Genomic DNA, 24,184 nt, shown 5'->3' on the forward strand with positions numbered 1-24,184 from the left:
TTAATTTTACATTAATCCAAATATCTGCAGAAATGTTAAGTGACATTGAACCTATATTGCTTCTTGGAATTGTCCTGCTTTTTTCTTAGATGGATGTGCAGCAGCATGTCACGAGGCACTCTGCCCAGCACAGACACCCAGTGTGATCGGACGCCGTCGGGCGAAAGCTTTACCATGGCGACGCGTGGCCAAGAGGCTCTAACTAAAACCTTCATCAGAATATCAAGGAATGTCAGATTAGACGGAGAGAGGAGGGGAGGGAAGGAGAGAGGAAATACAGTAGCGTTGTTCCCTAAGCACAGCAGGCTCAGCTGGCCTAAACAGTCCCAGTCCCCTCAGCCTCGTAAGACTAATGGCGGAAAATCACAACCTGGGGGGTTTGATCCTCTAAAGGGCCTCTGAGACCTGATTAATATGCAGCTTTTTGTATAAAACAGACATAAATACATGCGCTGAAATGTGTGCATGCGCTCAGGTTTACACACAAGCATGTGAACAAAAGCATTCAGAGCACACTAAGCATGTAGATACGGTATCGGCCGTGCAGGAAAGGCACGAAAGACGTTCATGCATTTGCTGCAGTCACACACACACAATGAGTCGCTTGCAAAGGAGGTAAAAACTGCGAAGACTGTTTAGCCGTTTGCTCCCTGACGACACAGTTAAAGTAAGAAAACCAGACAGGTACCATCAACCCCGCCCTGCTGCGTGGTCTATCTGAATGTGCTGTGCAGGCATTTTCGCCATCTCTGTTCTCTATGTATGGCTTCCCCTCCCCCCACCCTCTCCATCATACTGTATCCTCCTCACCCACACAGCAGGCTCCCCTCCCCCAGCATACTCTCACCACCCCCTGGGAGGATGGAGCAACCAGAGAGAAATTAATTGAAATCTAAACCCCGATGCAGGATTAACTAAGTAGGTGAATTCCAGTTGTCACATAATCAGGGCTAGTGTACTATTTGACTTTCATCAAATGGGCTGACTGAAACAGCGACCAGGGATAATGACAGGGGGAAAGGAGCCAGCTGCTGTATCCCCCTCCCTCCTCTCTTTCTCTCTCCATCCCATCCCCCCTCTCCTCAGCATCTCTCTATCCACCTCCTAACCTCAAACATAAATGTAGGGTCTTTCCTACGGCCGACAAGCCATCGGTATGTGCACGGGGGAGCTCAGCAGGGGTAAAATCACAAAATGTTGCTGCCATATTTTATGACCTTGTTCCCTCCACATACACATTTTTTTATATGGAGACAGATAACCAACGGTAACCGACACCTGCTGGAAATGTATCTCGCTTTATCATTGACAATCTTCTGTAAAATTGATGGGAAACCACATGCAAGCATGTATATATATATATTTCTGTCCATGAGTAAGAAGTCTGGATACCACATGGCAACAAAAAAAAAGACAAATCACGAGGACACATCTTTCAATAAGCAGTTTCTCATTAGGCAAAGTAACTGTGCGTTTAGTGCTGCTGAGATGTACTCTATTCCCAACTACCATAAATCCACCGTGTTATTTGATTTTCTTTGAGACAACAGAGAAGGAAATGTTGAAGTAAAGTGGGTCAAACAGCACGCCGCTCTGATGAAGCATGACTTGCCGCAAAGAAGAAAAAAAAAGGCAAGCGCGTCAGATTTCTTTTTAAGCTTGGATGATTTAGATAACGCAAATGCACTTGATCTATTCTGAACACATCCCCGGTTTATTTTGCACTGCATTATATGATTTTTGATCAGATGTTGATGAAAAAACAATAAACAATGGATCTAATTTAGCATAAACTCAAAACGAGACGTGCAGGAAAAGTTGACACTTCAGCCCCCATATTCAGCACTCACAAGCAGTGCATACACATTGAATATATGTTTATATTGCACTATAATGTGGTGGTAAGCAGAGTGATAACTCCTTACAAGAGGAGGCTGCTGTATAAACAAGCCAATAATGAATGACAATAAAGTAAAACACAGTTGTACTGATATCAATTATATCTTCAGAATAACTTAGAATTGTTGACAAATACTGTACATTAACAAACACCTGGACTGTTCTTATTATAGCTTACAGATATATTATAGTGTGTTAGCAGTGAAAATAGAAAGAATCGTGTTGCTTTTGCAGAATAGAAATGCTCCTATTAAAATGAATATCCTGCTCCTCGTTTATTCCCAAAGATCGAACACAAACGGTGAAAACATATTGCCATTTTTCAAGGTAATCCTTTGTGTTCAAATTTGTGCCACAGTTGGAATGCAATGCTGCTGCTAGTGGCAATAAAACGACTACAATTCTGTATAATTTCATTCTGTTTGCAAATCAATATTATAGCAAGTTGTCTGTGTGTGCGGGGGATCGTCTAGGTGTGGACAGCAGTGGGTGTGGGCAGCGTCAGTACAGCAAAGCAAGCTGCCAGCTATCCAGTTGATAATGTAGCTTGGGCTTATGCCCAGTGAGGCTGACCTCGGTCGGTTGGCTCGCAATGTCATTTACCACCTGCCTCTCTCCCTCTCTCTCAAACACGCTCGCTCTCTCTCACACACACACACACACACACACACACACACACACACACACACACACGTACAGACAGATCCCTTGGTAGGGGGTACCTGTGTGATGGACTTATACGTGTTCAACAATTGTGAGCGTGTATATGTCATGATAGAAAATTATAAATTAAGGAAAAAGTGGGTGAAATTGTTTTGATCTGAAGTTAAGCTCATGAGAAAATCACCGTCTTATGTTTCTGAGAACAGAGGGCACAAAACAGACACGCTCACAAAGATTCAGACACCTCCACAGAGCTGTGGGGTGAAGACGTACGGCGCAGCATACCTGGACAGATGGCAGGCAGTCATCCTGTTGCACCTGCCATCAGAGCGCTGCTCGGGAGGAAGAACACAACAGAAGCGGTTTCATCTGCTCTACTCGCACACACACACACACACACACACACACACACACACACACACACACACACACACACACACACACACACACACACACACACACACACACACACACACACACACACACACACACACACACACACACACACACACACACAATCCATTTCTACAATAAAAGAACACCATATGGAACCTGACACGCGTGTGCATTCGTGTCTGTGTTAAGTCACTGAATAAATACAACGGAAACAACTAAAGAGTACACGTTTGTATAATTATGTCAAAAATATTTGCACACTACTACATGTTATAGGCTGTAAAATGGCACATATGATCTTCCTTTTACTGCAAACGCCAAGAAGCAGGAAGAGCTGTAGCATTGTTATATTTAGTGTCACGGATAAATGATGGTACACATCCGGGGATATAGGTTTATGCCTGAACTCTTGACTCCTGGATTAATTTCATCCGATCTAATTACGATAGATTTGTGTTCAGTCAAATGTTTGACTGTGGGACCGACCCAAGGCTGTGGTTGTTGCCCGAATGCTGCGGTGTGCGTCTCTGCCAGTTAAAACCCTGCCTGTGACTCTGATGCTCTCCGTTACCGGGAGGAGCGATGGATCGAGTGGCTAACAGACTACCAAAACCCACGATCCAGCCGAAATCACATTTCAAAGCATAGAGGAGTCTATTACGGGAAATTAGAAAGGCCTTGGATCTCAACAAGCCCATCCCTCAACATTATCGAGTCTTCTCAGTAGCTCTTGGTGTATTGTGAATACTTGTCAATAACAATTTGTCTACACGTGTTGTGTTGACTAACAGCACAGAGTGTTGTGCGGCTGACAAACACGTGCACATGTGTAAATGCACAGACACACTGCTTAGACTGGTCTCCTCTACCCTGCCCTTGGGAACAATAGGAGAAGAATGTATGACATCGTTTTAGGTTCAGAGGACAATTTGCAATGCATTGCAGATGTGTTGTTCTTTAATACACGGTTTTCAAGATATAAAATGATGTCAGCAACAAAGATAGGAAACCTGAAATGTTCACCAGTTAGCGAGGCAGAAAACTAGAAGCACTGCACAAGGGAATGTGGATGCGTGGTAAATCTTGAGAGGAGATATGAGCCTCTGATGTCAGTATTATCTACCCTGAATGAAGTCAAGTGAATTGGATGTGAACCTTCTGTCAATTATTGCTGCTTTCATTTGCCACGTGTAATATAAAAAACAGAAACAGTGGTGACAGAGATTTCTTTCTTTCCTTAGATCTGATGCGGGAATAGTCTGCAATTTAAATGCAAACAAAAACCTCCTTTTCCCCACAGGCTCTGGCTTCATTCTGAGGATATATAGGCAAAGGCACCTTGATGTTGACAACTATACTCATTGCTAACCCTCTTCCCCTCCAATCTTTGGGCTTCAAACATACGTAGACCCCCTGCAAATATACATCCATCCCCTCTTTCATACTCCTGCTGCCTGCATAGAGCCACAATCCATGTGCATCGTGTCAGATCATTTTGGGGAGGCAAATCAATAATGCAACCGTAAATTTCATTTAAATAAACATTAGTGGCCTACTTAATTAATGAAACCTCATCTGCAATTTGTCAGTGTCAGGAGTGCTAACTCCTTTGATGTTGGTATGAATATTCTTTTTCAGAAAATGAGGCGCTTGCACGATGAGTTCTTATTGTGGCTTTAGACTGTTCCTACGTTTTGCCCTGCTGCCTGAAGTTCAGAGGACACAGCCTCACCAGATTAAAATAATTTACTTTGCAAGGAGGACAATGAGAGGACATCAAATTAATGTAAGGAAACATCATGAAAAATGGCCAGGGCAATATCTAATGAATCTAATCTACATACACGCAACCTGATCAAATGCTTGAGCAATTTCAAAGGCCATATATCAAACAGTACACAACATTAACATCAAATCAATATCTGAGAGGTCCACACCCATAAGCAATAACGCTGAGAATTAATAACCAGCAGGGCAGGAGAGATAAATAACTAGGAGAAATATAAAACAACACACTGTCATACTGTGAGATGAGTATCTGACCTGCCCTTGTCAGTGAGCAGAGAACAGCTGCTCATGACCCAATTTCACGGAGATACATAATTCAGCGGCGGGCTATAAGACTTCCACACCACTATAAAAAAAATCATCAAAACAAGTTAGCAAATCCATTTCAACAGATTCACTTACAATCGCTGGTTTCGACATTACAACTGCTTCATTAGTTGGGAGAACAACTCAGAAAAGCTTCACTGACCCAAATAAGTCAAGTTGATCAACGCATTGCCTGAGTTGATAAGTTTAAAAGATTCAAGATGGTATAAAAAGACTTGACTCATTAACCATGAAACTAAAATCAGACTGACAGCAGTTCAATTAATACAGAAAGTAATAAAGCAGCAGGAGTCACAGTGAAGAAGTGTTTCAAAGTGATATTTCACCAACACATGAACTTGAATAAGACATTTAAAATGTATCTGATAGAGGATTGAAATATTTCCCACCACACATCATCTACATCTCCCCTTTCCACTTTTGAATAAACCAAAACACAGATTATACTGCAGTTGGTCTGGCTGTTCTGTGGCGGTTACTGATCAAAATTAATAAATGCCAATTAAATGTTCACCGCTAACAACAAACAATCATTTGTTGTGAGGGCCATGTGTCTAAAATACAAACGAGTATTGAGTTGTGTTTCAATACCCAAAGCACTTAAATGTTTTTTGTCCATTTGTTTTAAAAACGCTTTTATCCATCAGATAAATCTATTCACAGATTGCATTTGATATTTATGAGATAGAGAAAATAAGCTTTAACTGAGATATCTGCAGAAAGAATATTGCGGTACGAAAACATATTAACTGGGATGTGTTGGAACACTTTGTTCGGCACTTTCACCAACAGACTACATCTTTTACACAGAAGCATGCAAATGTAGTTCATTCATTTTTCAGCAAAACCAGGTAACAGAACAGAGCCAAGAACTGATTAAGGCTCAGGTAGGGAGGAGACAGGATAAGGAAAGTGGAAATCACCCCCATCCCTTATATTTGGAACACCTGAAATAGGCCAGAGGCTGATTTCCTCCTATCAGAAGAGCCCTGTGAAGCCTGAGAGACTGGAGGGAAAAGAAGGGAGGGAGGAGGGGGAGGGAGGAGGGGGAGGGATGATGGCGGCGATAGGGGGATTCAGTGGGGCCTTAAGTGTGCTATCATAGGCGTCTCTTGTGCCTGCCTGCTTTATTTGCAGTAGTCAGGTTAATGAGTCCACCAGCCCACTTGATGTTGAGAGGCCTGCCACAAAGAGTTGCCTCATTAGAGCTAGCCTGGCACGCTGCTCTGAGACAAAGGGACATTCACGCTTCTGAATGCCTTTACGCTCCTCAATGCTGCCAGCCTGCGAGGGCCAACGCCATGGCATAGCCCCCTGCACACGTCCTGGCTCCTGGCCAGCCACACCACGACCCTCAGCCTGGCTCGCTGGACTAGCAGGCTGCTGCAGCGCTGCTGAGCATCGGTGTGAGAGAAAGCTTCTCCAGCAACAGACTGCTGTGCGAGAGTGTGTCTTTTAAAGGGAACTGGGAGTTTGCTAAAGCCACGGCAGGAAGCCAGCTGACATGGTACATTATCAATGACTGCGATTGGTACTCCGACCCTCCGGATGTGTGTGACTGAGCTCTTCCCCTGCTTTCCTCCTCGCTTTATCTTTGCGTTCCCTTGCTGAGGCTTCAACTCAACACTTTGTGAGCGAACCACCTTGTGACAACAACTCACTGCTAACGAATCTGGAGTAATATTTAATACATAAATAAAAGCAGATACAATGCTACAACGCTATCAAGTCTTGTTCACAATGTATAACATCAAATCTATATTGTGACAAACAAAAATAGCTCATAATGTATATTTCAAATATTGTGGTTTAACCCTGTTATATCTGAAACGTCACATTACCTTTTGATGTATCCTTCACAATCTGTTTCAAAGCTTCATAATACATCACAGTTTTAGGACTTAGACATACAACCATAAGGGAGACATGAACAAACACCCATATTTCATGATTGATGCACTGGCAACAATCCAGTACAACACTTCCATGCAAGAATACAAAAATCTATTCCTCTCAAGGCTTGGGGGTCAGGAGTTAAATATTTTCTGCATAGGCAATCCGCTCTTTCCGCCACACTATTTATAGCGCAGGCAGAAACAGCTGAGCTGACTGCAGTGATGTCACTTGCGCTGATGGAATGCTTTGTTCCACAGCGTGTGCGCATGCCACCTGGGTCTGTGCGAGCTGCAAAGGGAAGCCAAGATGGCTGACAGTTGCCCCATTTTTCAAGTGAAAAAATACACCCCTATCTCCTTGAACCAGGCTGCCCACCAACGCGTATGCAGTACATAACCTTACAGAAGCCTTCTTTCCTCCGTCATGCCTCTATGTGTTAATGTCATGAAAGGTATCAGTATGTGTGGCTTCCATTTGGAGCGCAGCGCTCATGCCAAAGTCCGGTACCATCAGGGTTTTCACACGCTGCCGCTGAATAGCATAGACTAACACGCAGTATCTTAAAGCATTTCACTGTTTGTCACTCAGTGCATTACATGCACACGGTTGAGGCGTTGAAGAAGTTCTATATCCATATATATATTTTTAGTAAGCCTTTGGGCTTCTTTCAGTGTCCCGAAAAGAGCATGGTTGCCTGGCAACCATTATTGTTGCCATGGAGATTCATGTGTTGGCAGCTGCTGCAATCAGCATTAACTCAAGGCACATATTCTCATTCCGATAGTCAGGCGATGGGAAGGCAACTAGGACACACAGTCAGAGAGGGATAGTAATCAGTGTGAAACATATGCTCATCCATTACTCGCTGCATTAATACAATTATATCAAGAGAAATTTATGGCTGTGCTTTGGTGCAATGATCACATTGCAGGCAGAGGCATACAATTCCACCTCATAACGGATCCTCACTTTAATTTAATAAATGTCAGCAGGCTGTAACACAATGGAAAACAATGCCATTTGCGCCTTTGACATAAACATATTTGTTAAAAATGTTACCATTTAGAGTCACATTAAAGACTATAAATGTGTCTTTTTTTTCTTTAAAAAGCATAGAGGTGAAAAGCTGTTCACACTGTTCAGTAACGGTTAATTACAATAAGAAAAAAGTGGTGAAATCATTTCTCAAGGAAACTTCTTGCACTGAACTGTACATCAACTGACAGACAGCAAGGGTTATGTTTAGTGATACATTTCAGAATAAACTCAATATTTTCAGTAGCTCTCTGCCAGTTGCTGCTGTTTCATTTGAACCTGTTGGGGGATAAGTGATATTTACCCCTTTCCCTTGTTCATATGGATACGCGCCCCATTCCCACTGGAACAATCGCAGCCCTGTTGAGAGTAGACACGCACAGGAATCATATTAGCAGTTATTTCCTCTCCGTTTTTTTTCCAGGGCCCAGCTCTCTCCGTCATTTCACTGTTGACATCACCGAGCTATGTGGGTATAAAGAGGCGGAGAAAAACAATAACAGACCCATTGACCCCCATTTCACAAACCTTGGGCGTATGGGAGAAATCCACTTACAAGGCTGGAACAGACCTGCTGATTGGGCCTCAATAGGCTTTGTATTAGGGAACAGTGGGAATGCAGTGGAAGGTCCTGACTGCTGCCATTTCAGAGCGAGGATGTTTCTCCGACTGATAGTGCAGATTTACATCTAACCCCGTGTGCACCTTGGAGGAGACGGCAATGCTGAACTGTATCTCGAATCAGAGAGACAATTGGATAAGCGTGCCATGCAGTTATTGAACTATACATTAATCAACACTGTGCCTTGTAGAATCAGTGATCTGATCACATCCCTCCTGCTATTTGAAGAAGAAAAAAACTGTGTGAGCAATGCGAGGCAGCGGCTTTGGAAAACAAGCTATTAGAGCAACGTTATTTTGTACCAGGAATTAATTATTTAACATTTTTTCAATTATTGCTTTATGTTTACACATTTACGATGAGAGTGTTGACTAAACATTTAAAAATATAGGGCTGTTAAAGCGCATCTTGATTAAGCTGCTCATCTCCAATGCATATGAAAGACAGGGCTTTCCCTTTCAGCAACCCCTGCAACATCGACTTCAATAAAAAGAAAACCTCAGACTAATGATTCAGTAAACTTCCCCTCTCCTACAGCTTTAATTGCCCTACACAAGAGAAACATGGCTTTGGGAGTCAGACGTGATAATCTCCTGGCATAAGCATTAGAATGGAGGCTCACCTTGCCTTCTCAGGATGCTGCTGGCTGACATTTAACATCACAGAGAGAGGGGAGGTGGAGAGCCAGGTGCCCTACATGCACATTTGACCCCCTGCTAATGTCAGAGGGGGAAGGTCCCACACACTCATCCTCGTTTCACTCACAAAAACACTACAAGGGCACATAGTACAAAGTATCGGTTTCAGTGATTACAGACGGGATTCGGTTTCCTGTTTTACAGGTTTATGAATCGGGAGGTGCAACTCATCCAAAAAATAACAATTCTCGATAACACAACATTTTTAATAGACTATAATTCGAGTTACGGTTTCTAATATAAAATATAGGGTTGGTATTGATAAGGCTCTGGGTGATCATAAAGAGCATTCAATGAGGAAACATTGTTGTCTTATAAATGTACCTAAACAAAACCTACACAAAATGTAACCTCTAGACATCCTCGCTAATATTCTCTTCTATGAAATTACAGCTATTGTTAAATGTGTACATTTAAGATTAATTAAAGCAAAGCCAAAGAAGAACGATTTAATACTGAGTGAACAAAAGATGCACACTTTGGAGGACACACAGCCAGCAGGCCTGTAACCCAGTGCAGATGACCTGGTTCTGCTTGCACGCAACCATGAAATAACAACTGCTGTTTGGTGTTTGATGTTCGCTTGGGGAGCGGACTGTCCCTGCTCGGGCTACGCAGGCAAACGTTATGGTCAGGATTTGTTTGAAAAAATAAAAACGACTGAAAAAAATTGCAATGAGGTTATCCTGAAACACAGCAGGATCGACTGGGTTATTGTCTAATAGTGGGGTCTATTGATTGCAGGTCAGGACTGGTGGCATGTAATATTGTAACACAAATAATGTGTTTCTTAGATTACACCAGACGCCATTTTGATATTGTACTCCTAGAAACTGCTACAAAATGCAAGATACGTATTTACGGGGGAAAAGGCATAACATGTGAACATGGTTTAATAACATAAGAGCTTTATAAACAACTGTTTAACAACAATTGATATTGTAGTAGCTGCACAGTTACCATAACAACCACACACATGCTTTGTAATATAGGAAAAGTGTGCTTTGTTTGAGTTTTTATTCATTAATTTTTACAAACTGATGTACGTACGAAATGTATTTGTGTCTCCAAAAGCAATACAAATATATTGAATGCATTGTATTCATACATTTATTTAATTTTTCTGCAGAAAAAATCAAGACAAATGTTCAATAGAAAGTAGTTAAAGTGGCAATCCTTAATATTTGAGTCCTCGTTGATTTAGAATTCCATACTAACATGCAGCTTTCCAGAATTGTGTGCATATAGTTTCAATGTTGTGTGTGTATACAAGGGAGGAAAACTGTAATACAGCATTTACAGGAATGTTGCCAGACACCTAGTTCGTAATACTGCAAATACATATATTTTCTTCAGTGGGCTTAGTCACCATTGTGTTGCCTTCTCTCGTGATGGTGACAAAATCTTCAAGATTGCCGTTTTAATACATGCAAAGTCCTGATGTAAATTATATTTAGACACAACATAACTGAAAGAAATTGTCTTTATTTAAGCAACCTCTTCATCAAATATTCCACTAATAAATATTCCATATATTGGTACTCAACCTATGGAAATATGCCCCCTCTTTCTTATGTGGTACTGCAGGTGTGCTTCCTTCTGTGCTGCTTTTGTAACAATAGAAGAAGAATCTTTTGATTTCCACCAGGGAACCAGCACTATACGTTTTAAAACTTCGTAACGTGTATATTCAGGGTTTGACTGCTTCTCACCAAACTGACTATTGAGTATATTTGAGTTGAGGAAAATTCAAATGTAACTGAAAATACATTACAATTTGTGAAAAACAATTAGGATAATATTTTATCCTATTTTTTATAATATTTGTTGCTGTCTCACATCTATCTGAAAGCAAAGATACTCATCAAAATCTAACTTTAATCTAACACCCTGCTATTATTTAAGTCAAATTGTGACTAAACAAATAGTGTTGATTTGTTTCTAAAAACACAGGAAGACTTCACAACTATATTACAATTACAATTATTCACCAATATCTGAAATACCAACATTTCAAACAAGCTTTGATGCACATTTAATGCGGAATAATATAGCACAAAGAGCAAAATCGTTTAGGTGGTTTGAATGGGGAGGGATAGGGGGGGGGGGGGGGGGGGGGGGCTGATGCATGATGCAAAATATAAGGGGGGTGGGGGGGCTGATAAAAAGGCTGCGAGTATTAAGGCAACTGATGCAACTACAGCGCTAACTGCTGCAGAGCACTAAGCCTGCAGCTGCCTGGACACATTTTCCAACAGAGCACATTTTTGTTTCGATTTCATTTCCAATTCGTTACACTGGTTCCCAAAAGACTAACGCCGGTGCTTATTGGGCAGCCTTAATGTCTACAAATTAAATTAATGCATGCCAATTTGCCCGGTGCTAAATGCTATTTGATCGTGGGTAAAATAAGGTGTGTATTTTCCATTTTAGTACGTGGTACGAGGCCTGCTTTCGGATTTTCTTGCCAAGGAAATAACCGAATAGCTTCGGTCATAAATGCACGTGGAGATAAAACATATTATCGATGTCGCCTTCGAGTCTTGCACTAATTCCACGTGAAGGAACTCCACGTGAAGAAACCCGTGCATTAGAAGGACGTTTCGATCCAGCAGCCTCAGTTTTTTGGGGTGGTGCGCGGGGTGTAAACGAATGGTATTCACTATGATAATGCGCCGCCACTACATTAATTTATGCAATTTCGTCAGATCGGCTCGGTGCTGTGCAGGCGGTGAGACCCCCGTTTGTCCTTCGAGTCCTCAGGTGTGGAGAACAACACGTCACTGAGATACAGAAATCCCATTCCAGAGATGTTGAACGCGTATCCAGCAGAAGAGGGAGACAAATGGACGGGGTATACAGTTTAATAATAAGTCCAAATCCAGTCTTACTTGGCCGTGTGTGTGTTTCCATCCGCCGACTAACTGCTGCACAGGACCCCAACTTCCTCTATTAAGCTGCAACTTTTACAAACTTCCACCTCTGTCCAAATGATGGAATTTCCATCTGCAGTCACTAGTTATTTCTTTCTTTCTCCCCCACTTCGTTCCCCCCTTTAGGCCACCCCTCTCACCCCCCTTTTTTTTAAACAGGGGGGCCCAGTGGCTGGCTCTTGATTAATAAATGTTTATGTGTTTTGAAGTGCGGGACAAAAGGGGTTGGCCTGTGACCCCTAGGAGCCCCGACCTTGTGCGGGTTCATTGTGAGGCTCTGGGAAAGGGGCTTTGGGACGGAGACCCCGGGCCACTGACCCAAACACATCCCAGAGCCCTGCCATTCATGTGCGCACCGCTGCATGTCGCCCCGCAGCTCCCATTGTTTCAGGGGGAACAATAGCGTCACCCCCTCTCCGCCAGAGAGAAAGCAGCTTTCAAACTTCCCTCTACGCATATAGCCTGATGCAAGCCCCAGCAGACTTTCCCTCTCACCCTTCAAACAGCTAAAGAATAAAAATGTTGACAAAACGTTGACGCTGTTCTCGGTAGCCCACGTTGCATCACACGCCAGTGTTGCGTCATTGCACCGACTGGGTTCTTGCAGCCGTCAAAGGCTCACACTGTAACAGACTGAAACAATACAACAGTAACAGAGTGAAACTGTGAAAGAGATCATGGAGGTGCAGAGGATGAACTGACGGGAGGAGAGAAGTCGACGAAACACAGCGTGAATAACACCATACGGGCTATTTCTAATGCTGGAATCAGATGTATGTATTAATATGTTGGAGGTAAGTAGGCATTAGCGGGCCTGTGTGTTCCGCCTTGGCTATAGAGTTAGTGAGGTTCCTCAAATGACATCATACATGGGGCCCTGGTTTCGATTGGGTCTTTGCCTCGAAGTCAATCACGGCAGGAAGTGAAGGGGATAAAAAGAGCAGTGCAGGACTACTTGCTTCAATCAATGGCTGCAAGAATGTTGAACACCCAACCAAGACTAAACTACACAGCCTCGGTCCGGATCAAATCGGTCGAACAGAAAGAGCTTAAATGCTAGAAAAGTGTGCACACAGAAATTAAAAGGATTCCTTTACCCTTCAAATCAAAACATGGAGATATTACTTGCGTTATAGGCCGAAAACACATTACAGACAAAACTGGGAAACGGTTTTTTTTTTTTTTTTTTTTCTTGCTCAGTTTATCTGGGAAGGCTCAAAATACAATTGCACCAACACAGTACAGCCTAGAAATTGAGTCGCAATCCAGCGGCCAGATGCGTGAAACTGTAACGCACTAATGGACCTCTCAAGACAAACGGCATTAAACATGATTCATTGTGGCCGGCGAGGCGACGATCCCGCTGCACACACTGCTAATGCAGAGCTCCATATAAAGAATCGTTATTGCTGCACGTACAACAGTGTACTGTAATGTGTTGCACTGCACACCGAAAAGCAGTTTAACACAACATGCGCCGCGCAGATAATACCAATGTGATAGAAATAATCAAATAAAACGCCACACACTTAAGGTTTATAGGATTTTTTTCCAGAGCGCGCATATTCATATTTGCGTTTCGGTGTAAGCGAGTGCGCATTTGTGGGCTATGTTTAAAAGCGTGTGTGCGTGAGAGAGAGAGAGAGAGAGAGAGAGAGAGAGAGAGAGAGAGAGAGAGAGAGAGAGAGAGAGAGAGAGAGAGAGTTTTATTGTAACGCACAGAACGACCTGCCCTCTTTTGAAAAAAAGCGAGAGCGCGCAGCCATGCTTTGCAGAGGCTCCAGCGTCGCTCTCATTGCTCGTACCAGCTTCTCGCCGCACGGAGCCTTTGCTTGTCCGCCGCCACTCCGAAAGGAACCGGGAATACAAGCGACTGCCTCCGCGATGTAAAGATCTGCAGTGAGGTATTAATGCTAGAGTGAAGTGAAAACACAGCAGAGCACGGATACACATGAGCACAGCGCCGTGTTCTGGGATCCACCATATGGCGTGGACCATATCACGGTGAGTATCTGATGCTTGCGTTTGCTTTATGCACGGACCCTTTGATCAAATATGTACACGGTGAATGTGTAGTCTTGCTTCAACCCGTTCGTAAAATATGCGTTTCGATAGTTCAGATGAGAATACCGATCATTTCGTGTCTGCACAAATATGCTTCCACATGCACGCTGCACTTGCCATTGTTATTATGGGCTTTTGGGGGGAATGAACCACATGAGGGAGAGAGCGAACAAAAAGAAGGCATTAGAAAAAACATCCCCGAACCCGACCAGGGTGGGGAGACAGTTTTATGTCGACGGTTGCATAATCAATAAGAAGGGTAAAGCGGACGGGGGGGGGCGGACGGGAGGGGGGTCTGGGGGGGGGGGATTCTGAGCCGCGTCGTTTGTTCGTCGCGCGGTGCTTCGGGACAATAGGGGTCGCGTTCCTGTCGGTGGCCAGTTTGAGGGACCCGAAATATGGCGATGTGCCGACGAGCCGTGATGAGGCTCCACAGGACGGTCCATACGAGAAATGCCGGATTCTCACGCGGATGGGGACGTTTCCGTCTAAAATGGCGTGTTTCCTTTGTTTCTGCATCCCTCTCATCTCTGTTATAGCGAGTGGGTAATGCATTGCAATTACCATAACTGAGAGCCTGCCCCCCTTCATTTTCACCACACCGCTTTACACGCAGGGGATTTTGCTCTTTAATTGCAAAACATGGGCTGTCAGATGTAAAACGAGTCCCCAGTATGATGAGCTCAGAGGCTCCGACAGTCTCAGATATAAAGCAGGTATACGTGACTCTTAATTATGATTAGACAGCACTGGCTTAATTTACATTTCAGCAATTTTCAGCCTGCAATCGTAGATATGCAAATCAATAGGTTCTCTGTCTGTATCCCTGCAGATTATACTGGCTTATGATGGCATGGATCTCGTATCTGTGCAAGCCCACATACAATAACGCAATTATTATGAAAGCAAAGTATCCTTTAATGCGCATCTCAAGCATAACACGTCTACCACTCGTTTGCATCTCACTCGTGACAGAGACAATGCTGTCGGCTTAGTTAGTGTCATTTCTAAAATCGTATTCCAAGCTCTAAAAATCAATTGCAGTTCATCACATCAAACAGCGGGCTCAGGATGACACAAGCATCCCTCCCTCACCCTGTGTGTGTGTGAGTGTAAGTGTAAGAGAACGAGTGCATGTGCGCGCGCCCGTGCATGAGTGCGCGTCTGCAGCTTGTGTGTACGTACACGCGTGTTCTCTCTCTTTTTTTTTTAATAGTGCAATGTTGCATAACCGTTCACAACCAATGCCAGATTCAGGGCATCACAATTTGCAGGGCCATTGTTGGCATTTCCTCTGCTGGCCCGTAAACACGCACACACACACACACGCGCGCGCACACAAGTTCACAAACCAACTGCAGGACTATTAACACATTTCGGTGATAAACGTTAATACTCCGAATAGGAAGTCGTCAATTTCCCTTTCAAGGACACAGGGTAGTCATGAGGAGGACGACGGGTAATATAGAGGAACATCTGTTTGCCCGGTGACGTCAACACCCCCCACCCCACAACGCCCCTCTTCCCAATCCTCTTGTGCTGAAGGCAGATGCCTCATTTGTTTGGCTGGAGCACCATTAATCCCAAAGTCAGAGGAAAAGACCGGACGGAGAGGGATCAGTCCCATTTAGGCGGTGTCGGTGCTGGGCTCGCGCTGCACTGCTCGTGCAGGGGCGCATATACGTAGAGCACCGCTGTGCTCAGGACAACCGCAGTTACCACGGCTCTTCAGCTGCCTCGTTTGCGGCAGTTTTAACCGGTGACTCGCAAGAGGCTGCACGCTTGTGTGTGTGTGTGTGTGTGTGTGTGTTATGCGAGTAGGAAAATCAATATTTTGGACGTGGACATTGACTTTTTTTTCCTGATTAATGGACGCCAACTGATCTTTTTTTAACAGGTCAATGGGGAATATGAGATTTTTGTGAAGTTCATGACGCATTTTGTGTTTTCTTTTTTTGTAGGTGCACTATGGGATAATGGAGGACTTTTAAGCTTTCTGCAGTTTTGGACAAAGCAGTCGACGGAAAAGCATCAAACGGAGTTCTTTTCCGCCTGCTAAAGCGGCCTGGAACTTATAATCACTTTGGCCGAACATCTAGCTGCTGTCTTGCATTAAGTTATTCCTGTAAACTATAACCTCTTGTTCCTCAAATTGAATGTTGTGTTTTTTTCGTTTAAAAAAACAAACATAATACGGTAGACCTGCACAACAACCAGGAGAGGATTGGATCTCTTTGGACCCGTGCTTGGGATTTTCTTTCCTTCATTTTTGACCGAACTTGACATCCCGATACATGTTTAGTCACACAACACAGGCCTCAAGGGCTGCAACATTATGTGATTTATATTTGTAAAAACAGGTTTGACAGAAAGTAGATTGAATGCAGTCGGACACACACGACACATGCACACACACACACACACACACACACACACACACACACACACACACACACACACACACACACACACACACACACAGACGAGCGGGATGTGTCTCTCCGTGTTCACAGCGGACCTTGATTTAATGTCTTACAATTAAGGCACGCGGTGAATGCCAAGAGATGATCCTTCTTTCTTCGGATGTCTGCAGAGCCAAGAAACACATGACATGTTTAGACAGCAGCCTATTGGTGTCGCTTCCTCAGTGAAGATTTGCTTCTGTCGTTTCAAACTGTCACGCATTGCTCATGTACTGTCTCTTTCTCGACCAACAATAAAGTGAATACACACAACCATTTTAAAGCTCTGTGTTCTTTATGTGCGCATGCAATGGGATGGCTGCAGTATATGTTGATGTGCGTGCGTGTGTGCGTGTGTGTGTGTGTGTGTGTGTGTGTGTGTGTGTGCGTGTGACGGTGGGAGCTGTCCTTCCTCACACAGGCTTCCCGAGAGCGCTGTCCACCTTCTGTGGTGCTGAAGTCTGCGCACCACCGATACGCCTTTTGTTTCACTCGCCTGTCAGTGTAAAGGCGGAAATGGCTACACACAGAAACACAAGAAGGCTACACAAGCGAGGATATTGGAGGTTATGAGAACAACTAAAAACCGTATGCAGTTATTTCAGGGAGTCGAAGACTTCTCTTGAATCATAAAGGAAGAAATATGCAAACGACAGTGGTCTAACTACGGCGGGTTGTACAATAATACCTATAAATAAAAACACCAGCGCGATTAAGTGACATTTACTGTCGCTTATTTCGAGAGAAGTGTTGAGCAGATCTGCAGTGAAGAAGAGAACATCCTGTTCCGACACATTCTTCTCACACTTGCTTTGAGAAAATACAAAAAGTAGGCAAAATGATCATATTCGCATTGAAGCAGGTCCTGTTTCGCCAGCCTTCAATAACCTAAAACGGCTTTGCATGCCATGGATATTGCACGATTTATATAAGCATGATATATTTGAACTGCATATTAATTTCCATAGCACGGTGCACAGTGTGGGATGTAAATGAGGAAGTGGGCTAAGGACCTCTGCAGATACCAACTCATATGTCTGATGAAACTGAAATGAAGCGGTTTGGAAACAAACCTTTTGACAGAGCCGATGAATGCAGTAGCTGGAGAGTTGTATAGCATGTTTGCCAGATGAAATAACATCTTCCAATCTTAGTGTGTCGCCTAGTGGCTTTCAGGGGCACTGCAGTCTGTTATATTAACGATAGACCATAATGCTTTTTACAGAATTGAGAATTTGACAAACAACCGGAATTTTGCTAAGTTGGAGCTACACTTCACACCAAATAACTTCTGGGGGAAATTATTGCATTTGTTGATGTTATCACTCAAGACCGAGAACATGTCAATGTGTTCAGTGCACACTATGACAGCAGACAATAATCAGATCTCGATTAATGCACATCATCATTGAGAATGGCAGAAGGGGTAATGGATGGAGGAAGGGCCTGATGTGAGGGGGCGGGGTATCGAATCAATTCACCAACTTAGTCATGTTTATTTCCTTTAATTCTTCAAATAAGCAATGCATGGTAAAACAATTAATAAATCAACGCTATAGGGTGAGGGGACATTTGAGAGTTTATCTATGTTCAAAAACAATTAAATGAGGAGAGATTTAGTGCCAGTCCTAAAATACCAAAAAAATTAGAGTAGAAGAGCATTAATCTACAATGCGTGTGATCAGGTGCTACAGTCTCAAAGAATGACACGAGTGAGTATCAATGTTGCAGGCAGATGCACCATTTACCTGCTCGGGGGGTTAACATTAAATTAAACTGCAACTTGGCCGCCTCCAGAATAAATAGAGCAGCCTACATGTCATGTCATGTCATGAATATGGTTTACTGGTGGGTCTCGATGTAGAGCACCACATGACACAATTGAACTTTCATATCAGGTCCCTACAGCCTGAGAGTCTGGCTTCCACTGATAACCAACATCTTCAAAGTTGAATAAAATCCACAAGTTTGCCATAAAGCATGTTCATCAAGCTCACCCTCAGAATCTCCAGCGTTGAACTGCTTTTCCCATTACAGGTCTTTGCCTGCCCTCTTGTGGTGAAAATGGAAGGGAAAAAAGCTTAATTTGGATGCAGAAGAGATTCAATTTAAATGGGCAATCAAAAACTAAATTAAATTAATTACACTGTGATTAATTATAATCAGTCTGAATAAAACTAACCTAAGTCTCATACATTTCACATTTTAAATGCACCTCGTGCATTAAATACTTTACTAATAATGCGCCCACACAGAGCCCAGTGTATTTAAAGTGGATAGAAGATCTGACACTACTGTATATTTTCAGTTTTGCTAAGCTATCTTCACATATGGCACACACACTCACACCATCAATCCTGTTGTCTGTTTGGAAGTGTCCTTACACTTCCTGTCATGCTCCTGTGTCTAAACTTCTCTTTTGTCCCAATCTAAATTGATGCTTGTTCTCTTTTCTAACAGTTTTGCCTTCAACAGTCTCTTCATTACCAAAGTGCTGACAGACTGTGGCTGTAATGGCTGTGGCACCGTCCTGGCCCATCTTGTCTCATTAGCCGGACCTGATTGGCCATGAAGGTGTTCTCTTGCTGTCTCAGGATAAAGTGACTGTCCCTGCCACTCGTTAGATCATAACTCCTCAAGTATTCTGCCCTGATGGCCTCTCTTGGAGCAGCAGAGACACCGAACAACCGTTAATTGAAATATGCTGAAAAGGGGATAAAGCACTGACCTTGAATGTGTTAAGCACGTATTAGCCAATTATGTTCGAGCATCAGCTGCAATGAACTTTTTTAATATGAACATTGCGCTCCAACCTGGATAAAATATAACAGCAATTCAGCATAAAAACAAATATCTTTGCTTTCTTGGTTTTCAAATTAAGTAAAACCACCCATTTGGTCAGTTACTTGGTATTTTACTTACCAGTATGTAACATTCTTAGAGAAAACATAAGATCCAACATTTATAACCACTGAGATGCTTTCAAGAGCTAGTTCTTAAACAATAATAATATATCCGTTATTGTTTCCTATCACAATATTATTATACTGAATGCAAAAAGGTTGTGCCAAGAGACAGATAATTGATAACAGACCTGTAGGATGTGGGAGTAGAGTTTTAAATTATCATTGGTTAATAAAGGATGTATGGATTCGTCTTCGCTTTCTTCGGGCAAACTTTGCCGTCTTTAGTGCGAGACATACTGAAGGAGACCTTTTCTTTTAAACAATATGTAGCTGCTAAGGTACCATCTCAGAGGGTGAAACAATCCATACCACATTCACTGTGGTCTCAATTGGCCGGGGTCAACTGTCATCTCTGCTATAGGTACCTTTAATATGGACAGCATGCATTCCTTAGAGCCATGGTAACTTGGAAGTGGAGGAAGATGTTGGTCCTTAATGCATTGCAGCTGGTATCTACAAATGGCTTCTAGAGAGAGTCATTACTGAATAGCTTCATGTGAGGTGAAGAAGAATGTGTTCTCTGTACAGGCAGTTACCGAGTTAGTCACATTGAATCTTTGTGAGCTTTAGGGTTCCCAGGGCAACAGGCCCAATGTCCCCCCTAAAGCCTTGAAGCCTGAACCCTCAACCATTTAACAAGTGACGTCAGTTAAGTACCTGAATGTGAGAGGCTGAAAGAGCTCAAAATGGTGTAAATAATAATGGGACAGTCCTTTTCTGCCACATATCACATTGCCATGATGCCACGGTATGTATAATTATTATTATTTTTTTTTTTTGAGTGTTTGTGTAAATGTTATATGCCAGGCAGAACACGGGCCCTCCTTTTTGTTTACGTCTCCAGCTTCCATGCTTCCCCCGGTAACCCCGTGTTTAAGGTCACATTGCTATGAAGTGTGGGAAAGGTCTGCAGAAATGCAGTCTTACAGAAAGTGTTCATAAAGAGCTCAAAATGTCTGCGAGAAGGCCCTCAAAAACTAGACGATTTGACAGTGCGACAGCCCTCAACCCTTCCACACTTTGCAGGAACCCCACTCAAAGTCCGTGAGTCCGTATGGAGATTGGGCTACGGTGCATTTAAGAGAGACCTGTGGAGTTTGTGTATGACCACTCTGGAATGGAGAGGTGTAAACTGTTGGAAGCTACCACTGCGGTAGTGATGAGAAAGATTTAGTGTTTATAATTAATTTAAAAGAAGTAGTCATACATGCTATTTTTAAGAGAATGGTCAAAACGATCCAGCAGTGTCTTTAATTAGACCCTTCTGGCCTTCTAATTCCCAACTTCTGCAACACAAGACCTCCCTTGTAAATCTGATGTCTCAAGCCCAATTGGAGGTGACATGTGATGGCCACCAATCTCCATTTTCACCAAACGTCACGTACTTTGTAAAGTATTATTGAAAACTTTAAGATGTTGAATAGTTTAAAAAAAAAAACATAAAATATATGTTTGGGTAATGATGGCTGTGAATAAAGCTTAGTTGTTGATCCTGATGACGTTTGACCTGATCCATGATGAGTGTGATACACTACACCACCCAGCAGATGGCAGTATGACCACAAGTACATCTTAGTAAGAGCGCATCTGTCATGGGAACATCTACGACAATAGGGAAACATAGGAATCCACCTTAATTTTGGGGGACTAGAACTACTGGTTGTGTTTTCAATAACAATATATCATCGATACAACTCAAGTCTGCTGCAGAGTGACCTGTCCATTTTGTAAGCAAAGTTCTGTCTCTGAACTCAAGTGAAAGTTTGGTGCCACACTAAGAAAATAGTGACAAAAGAAGAAGAAAAAACAGGCACAACACAACCCAGGTCTATATGATTTGGATTATGCAGACAAACGAAATCCCCAAAAAGTTATATTAAATAAAAAACGTGGCTCTAAAAACACCAGAGAATGTTACCAAAGCAAAACACTTAAGCAGGTCCTTTTATGATCAAATGGAATATAGAGAGCTATAAACACAAAGGGAAGGATAGAGCGCACGCGGTATTGTTTGTCATCGTTTAAATGCCATTAATTAAAACGTTAACCTGATTGGGTAGAGAGTGAGAGGGGAGAGGGTGTCTCTATCCCAATAGGCGAATCCCTTTTAATAACCCGCCTCGAGATAATGATGTAAAACGACTCAGGCGTCTCGTGCGTAACGAGGATCATCGTGGAGATCCGGTGAAGGTGAATCAGACACACAGAACAAGAGAGGAGAGAGAGAGAGAGAGAGAGAGAAGGACTAGGTAGAGAGAGAGAGAGAGAGAGGGAGAGGATAGATCGAGAGAGAGAGAGAGAGAAGCACTTATTACACGAGTCTCCTCCTCATCTCCACACCTCAGCTGACAAGTCGAGCAATCCTGCAACTTCGCCACTGACACAACTAAAGTCGTAAAGGACAACCAGAGGAAGAAACTGATAGAGGCGCGCAAAGAGTCTCCAGCAGCGACCGTTGCCTGCAAACACGCGGAATCCACAAGACTATGGACAGAAGGATGAACTTGAACGGCAGCGAAGGGGACATTTTTCACAAAACTCTCAGCGCCGTGTCCACTAAAAAAATGGACCCTTTCAGGTCGTCGGCCGGCATTGAACTACCAGCCAGAGACCGCCAGTCACCGATCAGCTGCTTTGATCAGACCGAACAAGACTCGATTCAGCCGGGAGGACTGGCAGGAGGTAGAGGGGGGCCACTTGGTCTGCCGACCGGATCTTTGTGCGTCAATTTCGGTGAGAGCGCCAACAGGACCTCGGCGGCGGAGAGCAGCGGCGGCGAGAGTCCCGATGATGACAGTGACGGCAGGTGTGACATGGTCCTTCTGACCGACGGGCGGTCAGTGCCCGTGGGGAAACCAGGAGGTAAGAAAAACAAAGAGCAGAAATCACTGAGGCTGAACATCAATGCCAGAGAAAGAAGACGGATGCACGATCTGAACGACGCGCTGGATGAGCTCAGAGGGGTCATCCCTTACGCGCACAGCCCGTCTGTGCGTAAACTCTCCAAAATTGCCACTTTGCTGCTCGCCAAAAACTACATTCTCATGCAGGCGCAGGCACTGGAAGAGATGAGGAGGCTAGTAGCGTATCTCAACCAGGGCCAAGCCATCTCTGCTGCCTCGATACCGGCCACCACTGCCCTCGCAGCTCCGGGCTTGGGCGCGTACGACCAGCCGCCTGGATATCCCTTCCCCGCCGGGGTAGCTGCGTCCTCCTGCCCCAATAAATGTGCCCTATTCAACAACGCCACCTCCAGCCTCTGCAAACAGTGCACTGACAAGCCTTAACTGCGTCTGGCAAAGACTCAGAGAAGCACAGGGGATATCGGACACCACCTTTAAGAACACTTTTGGAGAGAGAAACCTGTGAGGCTACTGTTGTTGAAGTCAGTAGACTAGAGACAAAGAAGTAATGCCGATGAATACTTTTATAATATTTACTAAATGCATTCAAAACGCGCTTTTTTGTTTAAACAATACTTGATTATGTATATAAATCATCCTTAAAGTGCTGGTATGAATGACAGTGAAGACCAAACACAAGTACAGTAGGCCTGAGAGTGGCTTCAAGTGTTGAGTGAGTTGTTGATCACTTGCCCTGTTATGGAACCTTTTGGAGATTTGGGTGACCTGACAACCTGCGACTTTTTCACTTAAATAGATGGACACCTTCCTGGAGCGTTAGTCCAACTTTCTGCTGCTTCCTTATATATTTTTGCGGTTTTTCTTTCATCCACCTCAGAGACATTTGCTGTTTGCTTACATGGTGCAAGGCCTGTTTTCATGAACTTTTCTATTGAGCACGTGGAATGTCATGAACAAGGAAAAGTTAAATGAAATAGATGATAACGATGAAGTTAAGTCGTTTAATCAGTCAGATGTTATGTGCTAATCCAGACACTTGTTAATAGTTGCGCACGCCTATTACAATTATTTTTTGGGGCACTGTGATATAATAAAATTTCAGAAAACCTGATTTAAGATGTTTCAGGTGTTTCGGTGTGTCTTTTGTAATTTATTAATTTCGATAGTTATATTGGATAATTTGCTTGCATTGCACATTGTAGTGTTGATCTTAGTTGTATATTTTGCGTTGAGGATAATTGAGGTATTCAGATGAATCGCGTTGTCAGGTCAAGATGTCAATTATTGTAGATACTTTAGTTATTATATGAGCAAAGAGGGCCATTTGTATGTATTTCAGTGTTAAAAAGCTTTATTAAAAATATTTTGAACAACAGAAATACTTCTGATTATTCATCTGATGTGAAGTTTAGTGTCAGTGGAATCACAGCAAACTGATTTTGCCTTTTATTGTGCCCATTTGATGAATACACAAAGACATTAACATGAATTTGACATTGTATTATGTTTTATCGCAAAACTAATGTTTTTAAAGCGCTTATTACACAATTTGACCCTCGTTTCTGGGGGTG

General features: G+C 43.1%; 1 protein-coding gene across 1 annotated transcript; it reads left to right on the forward strand.

The window, feature by feature from the left end:
- Positions 1–22,091: 22,091 nt before the first annotated feature.
- Positions 22,092–23,975, forward strand: bhlhe22 (basic helix-loop-helix family, member e22). Its single transcript, XM_034560510.1, has one exon. It carries the CDS (start codon positions 22,236–22,238, stop codon positions 23,034–23,036), a length of 801 nt encoding a protein of 266 aa, XP_034416401.1. The 5' UTR covers positions 22,092–22,235; the 3' UTR covers positions 23,037–23,975.
- The last annotated feature ends 209 nt before the right edge of the window (positions 23,976–24,184 follow it).

This window comes from Cyclopterus lumpus, chromosome 20 (assembly GCF_009769545.1).
Source record: "Cyclopterus lumpus isolate fCycLum1 chromosome 20, fCycLum1.pri, whole genome shotgun sequence".
Lineage (NCBI taxonomy): Eukaryota > Metazoa > Chordata > Actinopteri > Perciformes > Cyclopteridae > Cyclopterus > Cyclopterus lumpus.

What these genes read in the sequence shown, in the direction of transcription:
- bhlhe22 (XM_034560510.1), top strand. Translation starts at nt 22,236, where the DNA reads ATGGACAGAAGGATGAACTTGAACGGCAGCGAAGGGGACATTTTTCAC.